Source organism: Peromyscus leucopus, chromosome 15, assembly GCF_004664715.2.
Source record: "Peromyscus leucopus breed LL Stock chromosome 15, UCI_PerLeu_2.1, whole genome shotgun sequence".
Classification (NCBI taxonomy): domain Eukaryota; kingdom Metazoa; phylum Chordata; class Mammalia; order Rodentia; family Cricetidae; genus Peromyscus; species Peromyscus leucopus.
The window spans coordinates 37,672,948-37,688,485 of NC_051076.1; the positions used below are offsets into that span (position 1 = coordinate 37,672,948).

The window sequence follows — 15,538 nt, forward strand, 5'->3', positions numbered from 1 at the left end:
GGTGGTATATATATATATATTTTTTTCTACTCCAAGCTGAATGGTTCCTCTCAGGCTTACACAATGCTACTAGGTCAGGGTAGAAAGGCATTTGTGGGTCTTAGTCTGGGTTATTGTAACAAAAATGCCATGGAGTGGGTGGCTTGAGCAGCGGGGGTTTATTTCTAGGTGTCAAGCTGGGGAGTCTTAAGATTGAGGCAGTGGTGGATCCTGGGTCTGGTGAGGGTCCACTTCCTGTATTGTAGACATGGCAGAGAGGAGAGAGAGAGAGAAGTCTCCTGACTTCCTTGCCTCTGTCTCCCGTCATTTGCCTGCCTATCAGGTACCTCACTGCTGGCTCTCTTCCCCTTTAAACATTTCTTTGTTTTAGTCCTTTTTTTCCAATGGAAGTCTGGCTTCAATTTCCTGTTGAGGTTTTCGCTTTTTGTTTGTGATACGATCTTGCTTTGAAGCCCAGGCTGGACTTGAAATCCTGCTGCCATAGCTTCCCAGGGGCCAGGATTTGCAAGGGAATGCCACTGTGCCCTCTAGTATCAGCTTTGATGACAGAGTTCAGAAACTGAATTGCCATTGTGGATGCCTCAGACTCTGAGTCGTGTGTTTACTGACCACTGGAATGTTTACCACTGACTTAGCAAGTTCATCGTCTTTACCTCATCCTCATCAACTTGTTACCCCTCCTCGCTCAGGCTTCTAAATCTTGGTATTTTGAGTCTTCTGCCCACGTTAATGTCAGTATAAAAATGCTTTAAAAAAAACTGAATCCTGGTACTTTTCACTGGACAATTTTGAGACTGAGGCTTGGTTCAAATATCTTATACAGAATACAAAATACTCCATATTGGACGGACATTTCCAGGGCAGGAGTGATTCTGAACATGATTTTAAATTCATTGTTGGATGAGGAGGGTAAATTTTGGCCTGAATTTCTTTTAGAATGAATTTCATTATCCATGTGAAGATTTGTTTCTTGAAACTGAATAATGGCTGTAGGAAATTTCTTTTCTGTTTGACTTATAACCAGAACTTGCTGTGTAGCCCAGACTCCCAACTGCCAGGATTGAAGATGTATGCTACCACCCCCAGCCCAAGAAACAAGGAATGAAGAGGCAGTCCATATGATTCTTCCAGAACTAAGAAATGTTTTAGTTAGAGCAGAAAGATGAGCACAGTGATAAACTGAACTCTAGTCGTACCAAAGCTGGTTTCATCCTCCCCCCTCATAAAGAGGTCAAGTGAAGGGAGAGAATGAATGTAGACTGAAGTTTCTCGGTGCCACTAGCTCTTACATTATAAATTAACCCATTTCTATTCATTTCTATTTTGCCACACGGCCGTGGCGCTACTGTTCTGCTGGCATCTTGTTCCTTGGGTAGCTGGATGGTGTCTTCCCAACTCCACCCTTCTTCTCCCTCTATCTCTCTTGGATTTCCCACATGGCTATAACCTGTCTTGCCATAGGCCAGAGCAGCTTCTTTATTGACCAATGGTAGCAAAATGTATTCACAGCATACAGAAAGACCATCCCACAACAAATGACTATGTTTAAATGGCCAAGTCAAGCTGTCAGTTCCTACATGCAGCATCCTGGCATGGTCTCCTTCATTGTTCCTACATGCAAGCTGAGGAAATAGAATTTTGACTAGTTTGAGGGCATGTTAACTGGTTTAAAAAAAAATTATTACCAGGTACCTGGGGAGATATGCAATTGGTGAAATTCTGTGCCAGGTATGGTAGGGCATGCTTGTAATCCCAGCACTGAGGAGGCAGAGACAGGTGTATCTCAGGCTCCTTGTCCAACCAACCTAAGCTAATGTGCAAGCCCCAGTTCCATGAGACACAAATAGATGGTTCCTAGGGGTTTCTAGAATCTCTCTCCCTCCTTTCCTCCCTCCCTGCCTTCCCCCCCCCCCCAGACAGTATTGTATAGGTAAGGCTGGCCTTCAATCTTCAATTCTTGGTCTTTCTGCTTTTACCTCCCAAGGGCTAGGATTCTCAGTGTGAGCCACCATGCCAGGCTTCTAAAATAATTCTTTGGCTAAAGAGTAATTTGAAGGGGTTTGGGTTTTGGTTTTTGTCTCCTACTGAATGTGATCAAGAAAACATGCAGCCACAGAATAAGGCTGAACAGGTAACAGTAGAGAGAAAAAATAAACTAGTCTGATAATTTCTACCTTCTGAAAAACCTGTCCTACTCTTGTTTTATGTGATGATAATAAATTTCTTTAGTGTTTACACCTTTTGAGTTGTTTTCTAATCGCCTGAAGCACAAAGTATTCTGTATACACAGAATGAAGTACCATCTTCTAATTGGTACTTCAATATACAGGTTTCAAATACAGGCTAATATAACTCCTAAGCAAGACTGTAAAGCTTACACCTTTTCTAGTGTGCCTGTAACACCTACACTTCACTGTGAGCTTAAATATGCACTAAATATACTAGCAGTGTGTTAAAATGAAGAGCCCAGAGATTGAGAACATAGAGCCATTGACAGTCCAGGTACCAGTGACAGGCAAAGCAATACTGTTGCTGCTCATCAATGTTACCCTCTCGGGCCCAATGGACATCCTGACTGGTCAGAGTAGCAGGGGGAGGTGCCAGCTCATCTCAGAGTGACAAGTGTACGGCCACAAGACAGTTCTGGCCCAGGAAGAGGCCCCTTAACTGAAGAAAGACAAAGCCCTCTGTTCTCATTTTGATACTGTAGTGATAAAACATCCTGGCCAAAAGTAACAGAGAAAGAAGGGTTTGTTTCACTTACGGTTCTAGGACATAGTCCATCATGTGGGGGAAGTCCAGGCAAGAACTGGTCACATCGCATTCACAATCAAGAGCAAAAAGAATAAATTCATCTTTGGTTGATGCTTATATTTTTTCACTCATAAACAGTTCAGGGCCCAGCCCATGAAATGGTATGACCCCCAACAGGCCAGTGATCTTCCGACATCAATTAATAGTCGAGACAATCCCCACCACAAACATGCCCATAGGCCCACCTGATCTAGGTAATTCCTCAACTGAAGCTCAGATACGTTGAGGCAAACTGACTATTAAAACTAAGCAGCCTTCCATCTAGAATGGAAGGTCTTCACAGGTATTTCTGACAAGAGAGGACAAGGACAAGGGTGAAGGAGTGGGACACAAGAAGGGACTTAGCCCATGCCACTCTCGAGTGGCAGCACCAACCCGCTTCACCTATTTGCAGACATGTTACAACAGAAAAATGAACCTCTGTGGTCAAGTGCACTCAGGTTTCTGTAGTGCACAGTCAAACCTGGCATTTCCTGACATAGTGAAGGGCATTCAGGACCTGCCCTGAGGTTTGAAAGGTCAACTTTTTCTACCATACTTTTTTGTTGTTGTTACCTCTATTAAGATTGTCCCAAAACTATCCTGTTATCAGTCTGGTTGAAATGATAAAGAATAATGGATTCTAATAAGTTATTCATTGACCATAACATTCAACTTTATTTGGCTTTTAAAAATAAAATAGAAAGTTATGTCAAACAGGACTATGAAATGTAAGAATGTTGATTTCTCCTAGACTTTGCTTTCAGTAATCAAGACTGTGGAACATTTTCCCATTTTTCAGCACGTACTAAATTAGAGAAGGAAGATACAAAGTGTTAGAGATGCATTCATTACGGCAATTTCACAAGTATTCTGCTTCGGACTTCCACATTAATTGCACATCTCATTTGCCAACTTACTCTGTTACCACTTGTGCTAAGTCAGGGGAAGTGTTCCTACCCTCAGTTTTAAAGAATTTTATAGTCTCCTGAAGACTTTTGAGTATCTCAAGTATAATGCAACTACTAAAAGTCTGAAGTGTTGGTGCAATCCATTAATTGCTTCTAAAATAAATGCAGCAGCAAACAGTTTGAGCAGTTTCTAAGTCAACATTTGTGCCCGGGTGTCAGCTCCACCTTTACCTGACTCCACACATCATAGCTGTCTCGCTAATATGTCTTTCTAAAAAGATGTCCACCTTCCACCTGCAAAAGAAAGTCAAAAATATTAGACTATGAATGCTTCAGGAAAGATTCTTGCCAATTAAATGGAGTCAAAAGTTACTGAAGCTTTCTATTTTATTGTCTATTTTTAGCTTCGCGGTGGTGGCAGCTTTTCCATTTAGAGATGATCTCTGTAATTCGAGCACTGCTAAAGTAAGTTCCAGAGAGCAAACTACACAGAGAAACCCTGTCTCGAAAAACCAAAAAAAAAAAAAAAAAAAGAACTTACATACTAAAGGTTCTGAGTTACAATATGCAATTAACATGTGTGTTTATAATTTTTATTTATTCATTTATTTTTCTTTAATGTGCCTGAGTGTCTTGTCTTCATGTATATGTTGTTTTTCCTTCAGTAGAGAGCCTGGCTTTAATCTACCGCTTTTCAGCCAGTAATTGCAGCTCTGCTGTTACTGGCCTGCTTCTCTAGCAGCGGCCCAGCCACTTAGGCCATGGCCTAACAGGAATTCTGCTCCCACAGGCACCAGTTCTGTTGCTGCCACCAAATATAGCTTTTAATTAAATCTCTATCATCCTATTTATCAGTAAGACTTGGGAGTCAGAGGCTGGGGTGAAAACCTGCTATCTCAGAGAGGTTGAGTAGCAACTAGCTGACCTCTGTTTGCAGGTGTCTCCTAAAGGGAGTGTCCTTCCCTCCGCCAAACCAAAAAAAACATGCCACAAAAGGCCCCTCCCCACTACTTCCTGTGTGTCTCTCTATCATCTTCCAGATACCCTCTGACAATATATGATTACTCTCCGTCAACTAGTTGCTAACTCGACCTCCTGACCCAAGGTTGACTTTATTTAATTAACACAAATGAAAACTCAGGGTTCACGATGAGATCAAATACCCCACAACATGTATTGCTGTGGGACAATGCTTTTGTACACTGGTTTAATAAGATGCTGATTGGCCAGTAGCCAAGCAGGAAGTATAGGTGGGGTGAGCAGACTAAAGGAATGCTGGGAAGAGGAAGAGTGGAGTCAGGATATACCAGCCCACCATCCAGGGAGCAGCATGTAATGATGCACAGGTAAAGCCACGGAAAATGTGGCAACATATAGATTAACAGAAATGGGCTGAGTTTAAGTGTAAGAGCTAGTCAGTAGTAAACCTGAGCCAATGGCTGAGCAGTTTTAATTAATATAAGCCTCTGTGTGTTTACTTGGGTCTGAGCAGCTGTGACCAGGTGGTGGGACACAGGAAAACTTCAGCTACAATGTATATATGTGCACCATGTGCATGCCTAGTGCCTATAGAACCTGGAGTTACAGGTGATTGTGAGCCACCATGTGGGTGCTGAGAACCAAACTTGGGTCCTCTGCAAGAGCATCAAGTGCTCATAACCACTGAGCCATCTCTCTGGCTCCACATGTATATTTCTATACTGTAAAGAGATACTGCATTAATTTAATTAGCAATTGATACCACATTAATTCAACTGCCAAAGATGTGCTTAAGAAAAGAGAGAAGTATCATGATATTTAAATTCTAGTTAACTTTATGACTGATTACAGAGTAACTGGAAATTTTTCCTATAAATTGTGGAAATGAAAACTTTTTAGAAAATAATGGGGCCTATGGGCTGGGAATGTGACTCACTGGTACTCTGCTCCTAGCTGGTACACTGGTACTAGCATGCTTTGAGGCTCTAGGCTCATTCAGTTCCCCAGCCCTACAAATAATAGTGATAATGATGATGCCTGGAAGAATGAGTAATAAGTGAGGAGCCCCGCTGTTTGATTCTCAGGATCACCACCTATGAAATGAGCTTCCTTTAAAGGTAAGGAAAGGATGACCCTAGAAGAGCTACCCAGAAAGAGCTGAGTTGGTCTTTTTTAAAAGAGCTATTACCCATGACCTTGACTGGGGCAGCTGCCATTTCTTCCGACAAGTGCACTGCATCTCACCTTCATAGTAAATGTAGGTGGCAGGACTAAATCTTCTTTTAGAAGAACCTCAGCATGGACATCTCCTTGAGGATGGAGTGTGTGTGTGTGTGTGTGTGTGTGTGTGTGTGTGTGTACCACTTTTGCTTAGAGGACAGGCTTTTTTAGGGTGACTTGGTATCTAGCCACTAGAAATCAAAATAAGGGAGGTTACTGGAGGCCCCTGAGGCCTGTCCTTTACACCTATCACTTCTATACCCTGTTGCTGGAGAGCTTCTCTCCAGGCTCCACCAAGCCCCGCAGTCCCACAATCCATGTATAAAATAATCACTCAGACGCTTATATTACTTATAAACTGTATGGCCGTGGCAGGCTTTTTGTTAACTGTTCTTTTATCTTAAATTAACCCATTTTTATAAATCTACACCTTGTCACGTAGCTGGTGGCTTACCAGCATCTTTACACGTTGTTTTTCCTGGCAGTGGCTGCCGTGTCTCTCTGTATTGTTGTGTTTTTTTTTCATTGGCATTGAGAAAATTTAAAGTTAGAAGAGCATTATGTAGTCTATTTTGGGGGGGGTTTGTTACCCCTTTTTGTTTATTTAGTATATCTTTTAGAGTTTTGTTTGATCTTTTTATAACTGTTTGACCTGTATGATTATGTGGTATGTCTGTAATATGTTTTATATTGTAATAAGCAAAAAACTGTTTTATTTTAACAGAGACATATGATGGAGCATTGTCAGTTTTGATTTGTGTAGGTATACCCATGATGGCCATAACTTTTAGCAAATGAGTGATTACAGAATCAGTTTTTTTAGAACTCAAAGCAGTTGTCCATTGAAATCTTGAATAAGTATCGATGGTGTGGTGTACATATTTTAATTTTTTTAATTTTGTAAAGTGAAACACGTCTATCTGTTAGATTTTATTTTTTTGAGTACCCTTTGGGTTACATCCTGTTGGTAATGGCGTTTGATTGTAGAAGGAACAAGTAGGACATTTCTTTACTATTTTTTTGGCTTGTTGCCAGGTTATGGAAAAATCTTTTTTTTAAGCCTTTACTATTGACATGGTTTTTTTTTATGAAATTCTGAGGCCTCCAGCACATTCTTAAAGTATATAGGCTGATTTAATTTTGTAGTTTTTTTCTATTAATACCCAGTCACCCTGTGAGACCTATCTGCTCATGCACCCCACCCAGAGGTGGGCCTTGCTTCAAAAGAGCTATGGAAGGACTGAACAGTGAGACCCCGTCATCATGAGCAAGCAGAGAGCTCCACCACCTGGGCTTAACTCTGTTCTGGTCCAGGGTAACAGGTCCCTTGCCTCCACAAACCTAGGCATGGCTTCTAGCACTCACTGCTCAGATTTCTCCACATCAGCTCTTGCAGCTGAAGAGATCAAGAAAAGTGAAAACAAAACTACACCAGGCTTTAAAATCATGTTTCAAAATATCTGGTTTTTACTGTGATGTCTGTGAACCGCAGCAGTGATCAGCACTGAAGGGTACCCCTTAAAGTATAATAATGGCGTTTATGTGTTGGTTGCAACTAGCAGCTATCCAATTGTGTTTAAGGTCCACTTGACAGGAGGGAACAAATGCCTGATGCATGACTAGGAACAAACCTTGTCAACTCCATGTGGCTAGTGAGGTCAGAGATCTCAGAGGAGAAGCTACTTCTGCCAGTTTCCTAAACCAGTATAATGGCTAACTGCATTCTAAGGACTTATCCTTATCCCCACAGGTAAGAGTAGCTCTTTCTTTTCTGGTGAAGGCACCAGAGAAGCTTCTTCTACAGCAGACAGAGATCATTACAGAAAGCCACTAGTCAAAAATGCAGAGAACAACTGATGGGGGGCGGGGGGAGGTGCAGGCAGCCCACACGATACATCTACAATGCAATCCTTGTAGCTAAGGCTCAGGGAACATCGCAGAAGATGGTGTGCAAAGACTGTTAGAACCAGAAGAGCAGGAGGCATGCTGCAAGACTGTGTCCTCCATCCAAGAAATCTTAACAATCTGGCCATCAAAGCAAGACCTGAACCATCGTTGACACACCAATGTGGGTTGGAGAAAACACCCCTGGATGAAGGACTATAGGCAATTACAAACTGCTGACTGAGGGAGAATTAGTCTTCCCTGGAGATGAATACCCTAAATGGTTATCGCATCCCAAGTGGTCATCCCCCTCAAAAAAAAAAATACACATATAAGCAATACTAATGGACTCGGCAGGTTACAGAGCCTGGGACAGTTTTTAGAGTGGCTGGCCAATGAGCCCCACAATCCACCTACCCTCCCTACCCACAAGCCACAGCTCAGATGTGCTACCATACCTGCCTTGTATGTGAAGACTGGGGATCCAAACTTAGCCCTCAGCCTTGTAGAAGAAGCACACTGGCCATTGAGCCATTTGCCCAGTCTTTAAAATTATACGATTCAAAACAATGTTCCCTGATTTTAGCTTTTGGGGTTTTTTTTTGTTTTTTTTTTTGTTTGTTTGTTTGTTTGGTTTTTTTTGTTTTTTTTTTAGATTTATTTATTATGTATACAGTGTTCTGCCTGCATGTATGCTTGCATGCCATAAGAGGGCACCAGATCTCATTATAGATGGTTGTGATCTTAGTTCTTAAGTAACACAGATTAGCTTTGTCTCAACTAGTCCAACTTAGTGAGCTGCAACAAGGTGATTTTTCTCACTACCTGCATTTTGCTCCTTCATCTCACTAAGTATTTAGATATTCATTCATTCATTCATTCATTCATTCATTTATTTTTGGTTTTTCGAGACAGGGTTTCTCTTTGTAGCTTTGAGCCTTTCCTGGAAATCACTCTGTAGCCCAGGCTGGCCTCGAACTCACAGAGATCCGCCTACCTCTGCCTCCCAAGTGCTGGGATTAAAGGCATGCGCCACCACTGCCCGGCTTAGATATTTATTTAAAGACAGGGTCTCATACAGCTTGGGCTGCCCTCAATCTTACTAGATAGCTAAGAATGACCTTAAGTTCCAGGTTCTCCAGCTTCCGCCTCCCAAGCGCTGAGATTATAGGTGAAGGGACTCTGGCCAGCTGGAGTGTGGCTGACACAGCTTTCTCTGGCAGCCTTAATCTTCTCCCTGTTCCCTTTGCCTCGCTAACAGCTGTCAGGTTGCTTCCCTAACACTAGCTACCAAGGTCCATTCCCTTATTTGGTGACTTCCTCCTCCTGAGGCTGACTACCAAGGTCCGTCCACATATCAAAGTATTGAAGTCTAGCAATCAAAAACCCCCTTTGGCTCACCTAATTAACATGCTTAATTAAAATCAAATACCTCATCCTAACATAGGGTTTCTCTTTTACCTTTATAAACTGCCATTTGCCTATGGACCATGTCTGTCTCCTCTCTATCCAGAGACAATCCTTTGTCCCTCTAGGACAAATACCCTCCCCCATCTCTCCCTTGTTCCCTTCCCCTTCTCCCTCCTCCTCTGTCTCCTGTCTTTATCCCTTATTCCTGCCCTCTGTCTCTCTGGGGCAAATAAATCTCCTTTGTGAAGAAAACTTGGTCTTAGGGGTCCTGAGCCAATACTTGTCCTTTCAATAGGTGTATGCCACCATGCCTGGTTTGTGGAATTTATTTTAGCTATGTAGATTAATACTCACAATAAGAAAAATCTATTCCAAGTGCCCAATTTATTACCTCTTCTTTCCTCTTCCAGTTATAGTCTTTCTTCGTCGTTCGAAGACCAGTGTTGACTGAGGTGAAGAGGAAAAAAAAAAAGAATTCCGAGTATTTGAGTATCAGACTGCTCTCTCCACATAAGTCTTCCCTTCCCCTTCCCATTACCAAACAGGCTCTTTACTTTCGTTCCCTTGGAGCTTTGGAATGAGCTCCTAAAAGTCTAACATACAGGCTGACAAGCAGGTCCCACAAACAAAGCAGGCCTGTATACAGGCAGGATGGTACAGTGTGGACTGCATGGGCAGGCACCTGCTTCCATTGCACAAATCGGTCACTATCTCACTGACTTTGTCACATATGGGAATGAGGGCTACATACTGGTAGACCTCATTTTTTTTTAATGAAAATCTCAAAAATCTACATTTGTAAATGTGAAACTTCTGTTTCTCCACGGCAACTCGTTGAAAATTTTCAAAGCAAAATATGTGTTGCAGTCCAAACTCAAGGAACTGGATTGAGACCTGGTCTTAACCATTTGTGAGCTGTGTCTCAAGCCCACTGGAGAATACTAATGGCTATGTTTCCCTCTGTCTAGCATCTTTCCAAAAGGCCTGAGGTAGGAGAGGTCTACTCTCAAAACAGCAATTCATTAAGAATTGCATGAGCTCACAGTTACATTTCAAGGCTGACTCTGTATTCAAGCTGGACCAGGTGGGATGGTGTTGACACGGAGCCCAGCAAGGCAAGGACAATGAGCATAGAATGAAGTCCTTGGGTGTATCTTCTCCAGGACAAAGCCTTCCTACCTACTCTTCTCTGTGTAATCAGTGCTCAGCAACATGATTGAGAATTGCATCTATTGACTTCAGTTACTTAAGCGTAACTAGAGCAATCCACTGGACTTGTGGCTGTGACTACAGTGTGTAATGCTCAAAGAAGGTGGGTCGGGTTTCATATTCCCTTCAGTTGCAGGAACAGACCAGTTCCCCACCCTTGACCCCACTGTGGGAGTCTCTCCTCTCCCCATTTCAGTAGCACCCCAATAGCACTTGGCTGGTCCACCCTATCAGGGCTTGTTGTTTGTTGACAAGGTGTATGGAGGAAGGGACAGAGGAGAGGCAAGAGCCACATGGATTTCAGTGCCTCTGTTAGATAACCTCCCAAAAGCAAAGTGGAAGCCAGTGTGGGCCCTAGAGTGAAGACCACAATCAATCACTTTTCAGAATGAAAAGAATTTTACATTTGTCAAAATGCTTCACAATAATTTTCTCACCACTAAAAGGCTATCCATCCCTTACCCATGGCGTGGGAGGTCTCATCACTTGTGACAGGCTCAGATGTTGGGATGAGCAGAAGCTTGCTTACATCTGAAATTCCCTGGATCTAAAGGCAAAAGAAATAAAAATTAGTCAAAAGAACACACATCGGTCCTGAAGTGGCTGCTTCCCAACTTTCTTTGTGAAGAATGTAAGAAACAAGCTGAAACTTAGCACTAGGTCTCCAGCCTAAGCCGTGTGTGTGTGTGTGGTGTGCGTGTGTGTGTGTGTGTGTGTATTACCTTTACCTGGCCCCCTGTCTGTCTATCTGATTATGTAGCCCAGACTAGCCACTCACTAGTGTCTCTCCCCACCAAACTGCTGGGACTCCAACATTCACTACACAAACCCAGGCAAGACTTATCCTTTTATTTTGAAATCCCCTTTCATGTTATTTCAAAGAAATCTTAAGCCAGAGAAAAAAATTGTCTTTTGCATATTTATGGAAGCCAGAACAAAAATGTCTACTCCTTACTTGTAACTGGACTAGAATACTTCATTTAGAAAGAAGGGGATGGCCAGCAAGCCGTTGATTACTTTTACATCTACACTGAAGATCAATGATTCAAGGCCAGCCTTCCCATTGGCTTCCCAGAATGCTAAGAGCAGAACCGAGATTAAACCAAGGTCTCTAAATTATGAATTATGTCAACTAGTCCTCACACCAGCCTAACAACATGGCTGCTGCCAGCACCCTCACTACATTAAATAGCAAACCAAAGGTCAAAACAGTTGAGCAGCTTGCTCGGTTCCTGCATCCAGTAGGCACCACCCACCGTTAAATCCTAACTCCAAACCTTGCTCTCCTAATGACTAGCTATTTTAAGCACACAACTAACTGTTGCCATCTCAGTTTTAAAGCTGCTCATGGAACACCACGACAAGCAAACGGCTCTTTAGAAATTGTACACCTTACCTGCTCACAGGACTTAGGAATAATGCTGGGTGCAACATGTGATTCTTTCGTTTTGTTATCAATTACATGGCCGTACACAAGAATAACCAGTTTCGTGGTCACGTGATTAAGAGTCATTTCATTATAGCTTGACAGAGTCTCCACATACGCGTGATTGGATGTCACACACCTCTGAAAGTCTAAATCCTACAAGGAAATTACACTTTTCTATAAATCAAACAAACAGATACATGATATCGAGAAGGAAGCAGACACACTGGTCTGAGTTTGTTGAGGCAGTCAGAATGCACGTACATCATGGAATCGACTATTTAGAGTTTAGCTATGGCTTCTACAAATGACCCTGAATTTGGTTACCCTATCTGATGAATGAGCCATCAGCTGCATCATATGATCAGCCATGTGCTACTGGATTTCTAGGCTTCATCAGGCTTAAGACTTACAGGTTTCTTCTAGCAGTAAGCAAATGTCCCACTTGACAATTGAATAGGCAATAATAACAAAAACCCCAAATCGAGGCAAGCAAGGCACCACATCTGGGCCATACTCAAAGGATCAGAACTGTAGACTTTGGAACTGAATGGCAGCTGTTGTGGGTGGAATTGAGTCCACTCCCTTAAAGGTTTAGATGAAGTGCTAACCCTCAGTGTCTCAGAATATAACTTTATTTGGAAGTAGGACCTCTACAGTTAGGTGAGATGAGTCTATCCAGGAGTCGGGGAACTTTGTAGACACATCCAAACACAGGGAAAATGCTGTGTGGAGATAACGGTGCCCAAGCACAATCCAAGGAGGGAAGCCTGAACCAGATGTTCCCTGCTGGCAGAAACAGCATTGCTTTCAGGGTAGCCTTTGGTTGTCAGTCACCGACAGAACAAGTGAAATGCCTATTTTCTAGGGGCATCAGCACAGCCAGGGCATGAAAAACATAAGAAAATTAGCAAACATTTTACCTAAAATTTTGCAACAAGGGGGAAAAACCTAGAAGTGTGGTATTGGGGTTTGAAAATGCATGTATATTTTGACATCGAGGAGAACTGAAGAGAGCATTATCTAATGAATGTCTGGGGTGCTTAAAAAGTCTTCACTGATTAACTCTTTTGTGGAATTATCAGAAGGCAATAATTCCTACAATCTTCTCACAATTGCTCTCTCTTTTTGTTGTTGTTGCTGTTGGTGTTTTAAAACAAACCCTAGCTTTCCTCTCATTTTAGTTTTTCACACCTAAAACTATCTGTGTTTGTTTTATTTCAGGCTTTGTTTTAAGACAGAGTCTCAGTCTGTAGTTGAGGTTGGCCTGTTGCTCTTGGTCCTCAGGCTTCCATCTCCCTACCCTCAGCTGAAAATAAGGTTCTTAAAGCATTGCTTATATAGCCATGATGTCATTAAAGAGTTAATAATAAATAATTATGAACTCCTTAGTATCATCTAGTAGTCAGGACACAATCAAGTTTCTCAAGTTGTGTAAAATATGATTTAATACCCAAAGCACTAAATTCGTTTTTCCGTATTTACATTATTTGATCCAGAACAGTCTCTCTTCCCCTTCTTCAAGTCATTGGGTTATTGAAAAAAATGAAATGAGTTTTTGCTAGGCAGAATAAATTAGATTCTGAACTTATCTGGTGGGATAGGGGGAATCTAATAGATAGTCCCTGAGGAGTAACACTGGAGAGGTAATGGTTAGTGCTGTCAATTTGAAAGAATCTGCAGTTACCCAGGAGGTGGCCCTCTGGACGTGCCCATGGGGGATTATTTTGATTTGTTAATTAATGTAGAAAGTTCCATCTTCATTGTAGGCAGGACCATTCTTTGGGCAGAGGATTCTGAACTGGTGCAAATAGGGAAGGAAGGCTGAACACTTATTTGCATTCATCCTTTCTACTTCCTGACTATGGGTATGATGTGACAGCTGCTTCAAGCACCTGCGACCTTGACTTTGCTGCCTTGATGGACTGTGCCCTTAAACAGTGACCTCAATAAACCCTTGGGTTGGTTTTGTCAAGAGTATTTTATCACAGCAATCGCATAATTAAGTGGATTGTGGATAAACATTATTGTCCTTGACATTTTATCTTTGAACATTCTCATTTTCATCATGAATTTGTATGGTTTGTGAATCAAAACATAATTATAAAAGACAGTTGCTGTGCTATTGAGAAAGTCCAACACCCTGGTCTTAACATTCCTCTCTGGAGGTTCTTTCTAGATGAGCAAGTGTCTTATTCTTATTCCTCATGGAGAGGCAATATAAAAAGAAAGGAATCTTGGTCACCTTACACTTCCACCAAGATTTTTCTGAAAGTTATTATTGTCATATTGGAAATGAAACCTGACTGGCTTGCAGGATGTACTTTTTTGTTTGTTTGTTTGTTTTGGTTTTTTTTTTGTTTTTCAGACAGGTTTTGTAGCTTTGCGTCCTTTTCTGATTCACTTGGTAGAATAAACTGACTAAACTCACAGAGAATTGCTGGTCATGACACTTCCAACTATCTGGGAGAAACGTTCACAGACCAGGACTTAGTCATTTCACTAAAGGTTTAAAAACCTAAAAGATTGTTGAGCTTTGGGTCTGTCACCTCCTCAACTTCTGATTCACAGTAGGGGTGAGAATAAATACTAAGTAACTCACAAATACAAGACTGCAAATTATGCTGGTCAGGGACAGACTTGAACCAACTACTCTTTGGAAGAAATGTTCACAGACAGGACTTAGTCATTTCACTAAAGGTTTTGAAAACCTAAATGTGTGTGCAGGATTGCTCAGGACCTCTGATAAGAACATGCTAAGCTTTGGGGGAATCCACCTATTTAATAGTTTCTAATTCTATTCTTTAAAAGGATCTTCCAGGGAGCCTGGAAAATTTGCCATGACCAGAGGATTAATGACTCACAGGGACTTAGGATGAGACAGTAGTTAAAACTCATTTTCAAGAATCAGATACCATCTTCCTGTCTGTCTTTGTCTGGAAAATATGGGATGTACTTTATTAAAAATAATTTAGTACCTACAAATTTATTTACATTTTTTCATATAACTTACCTCACCAGCAACATTTTGTTCAAAATACTGATTCACAATATTAAGAGCAAGCTTGAGCCATATTTTATATTCCAGAGATGGCCAGAAGACATCAAAACCTTCATATATATCCTCCAAGGGGATGAAGAAGGCCTAAAATAATAAATTATCTAAATTATAATCGGTCATTAAACAAGATGGTCACCATCTTCTCAGACACGCAACAACCAACTCTATGAGACTCTAGCACCAATATGATACTGTAATATTTAAAAGAATTAGCATTGTGGAAAGAGTATATAAGATGATAGAATAAAATGTGTGTGGTCCAGGAGAAAAAGACATATACACTTTATAGTAAGAGAAAGTAGCCCAGTGGATGATAGAAAACTCCTAGGAACTTGACGCTGTCTACCAAAGTCTGATCACAGTCCTCGGCAGGAGAGACGTGTCCTTGGAGGAGGTGGGAAATGGAGGGTGGGCTGGGGGTGATCAGGGGAGGGCTGGAGTGGGAGGGCGTGGAGAAGGGGGGAAAATAGGGGAACCCATGGCTGATATGTAGAACTGAATGGTATTGTAAAATAAAAAAATATATATCACAAAAAAAAATTTAAAGTAGCCCAGAGGGGCTGTAGAGATGGCTCAGCAGTTAAGAGCACTGGCTTTTCTCAAGGTTTGGGTCCCAGCACCCACGTCAGGTACAATCATCTGTAA

The 15,538-nt window shown here is 41.7% G+C and overlaps 1 protein-coding gene across 2 annotated transcripts in view; it reads right to left on the bottom strand.

The window, feature by feature from the left end:
* Positions 1 to 3,447: 3,447 nt before the first annotated feature.
* Slc9c2 (solute carrier family 9 member C2 (putative)) overlaps positions 3,448 to 15,538 on the bottom strand; it is a 57,346-nt gene continuing 45,255 nt past the window's right edge. For both annotated transcript variants that reach the window (XM_037211331.1, XM_037211330.1), the window contains exons 24-29: positions 14,846 to 14,977; positions 11,803 to 11,988; positions 10,869 to 10,953; positions 9,589 to 9,644; positions 3,936 to 3,998; positions 3,448 to 3,601 (exon numbers count right to left, since the gene is read on the bottom strand). In XM_037211331.1, coding sequence (XP_037067226.1) covers positions 3,963 to 3,998; positions 9,589 to 9,644; positions 10,869 to 10,953; positions 11,803 to 11,988; positions 14,846 to 14,977 — 495 coding nt within the window. In that variant the 3' untranslated portion in view covers positions 3,448 to 3,601; positions 3,936 to 3,962. The remainder of the gene's footprint in view (positions 3,602 to 3,935; positions 3,999 to 9,588; positions 9,645 to 10,868; positions 10,954 to 11,802; positions 11,989 to 14,845; positions 14,978 to 15,538) is intronic.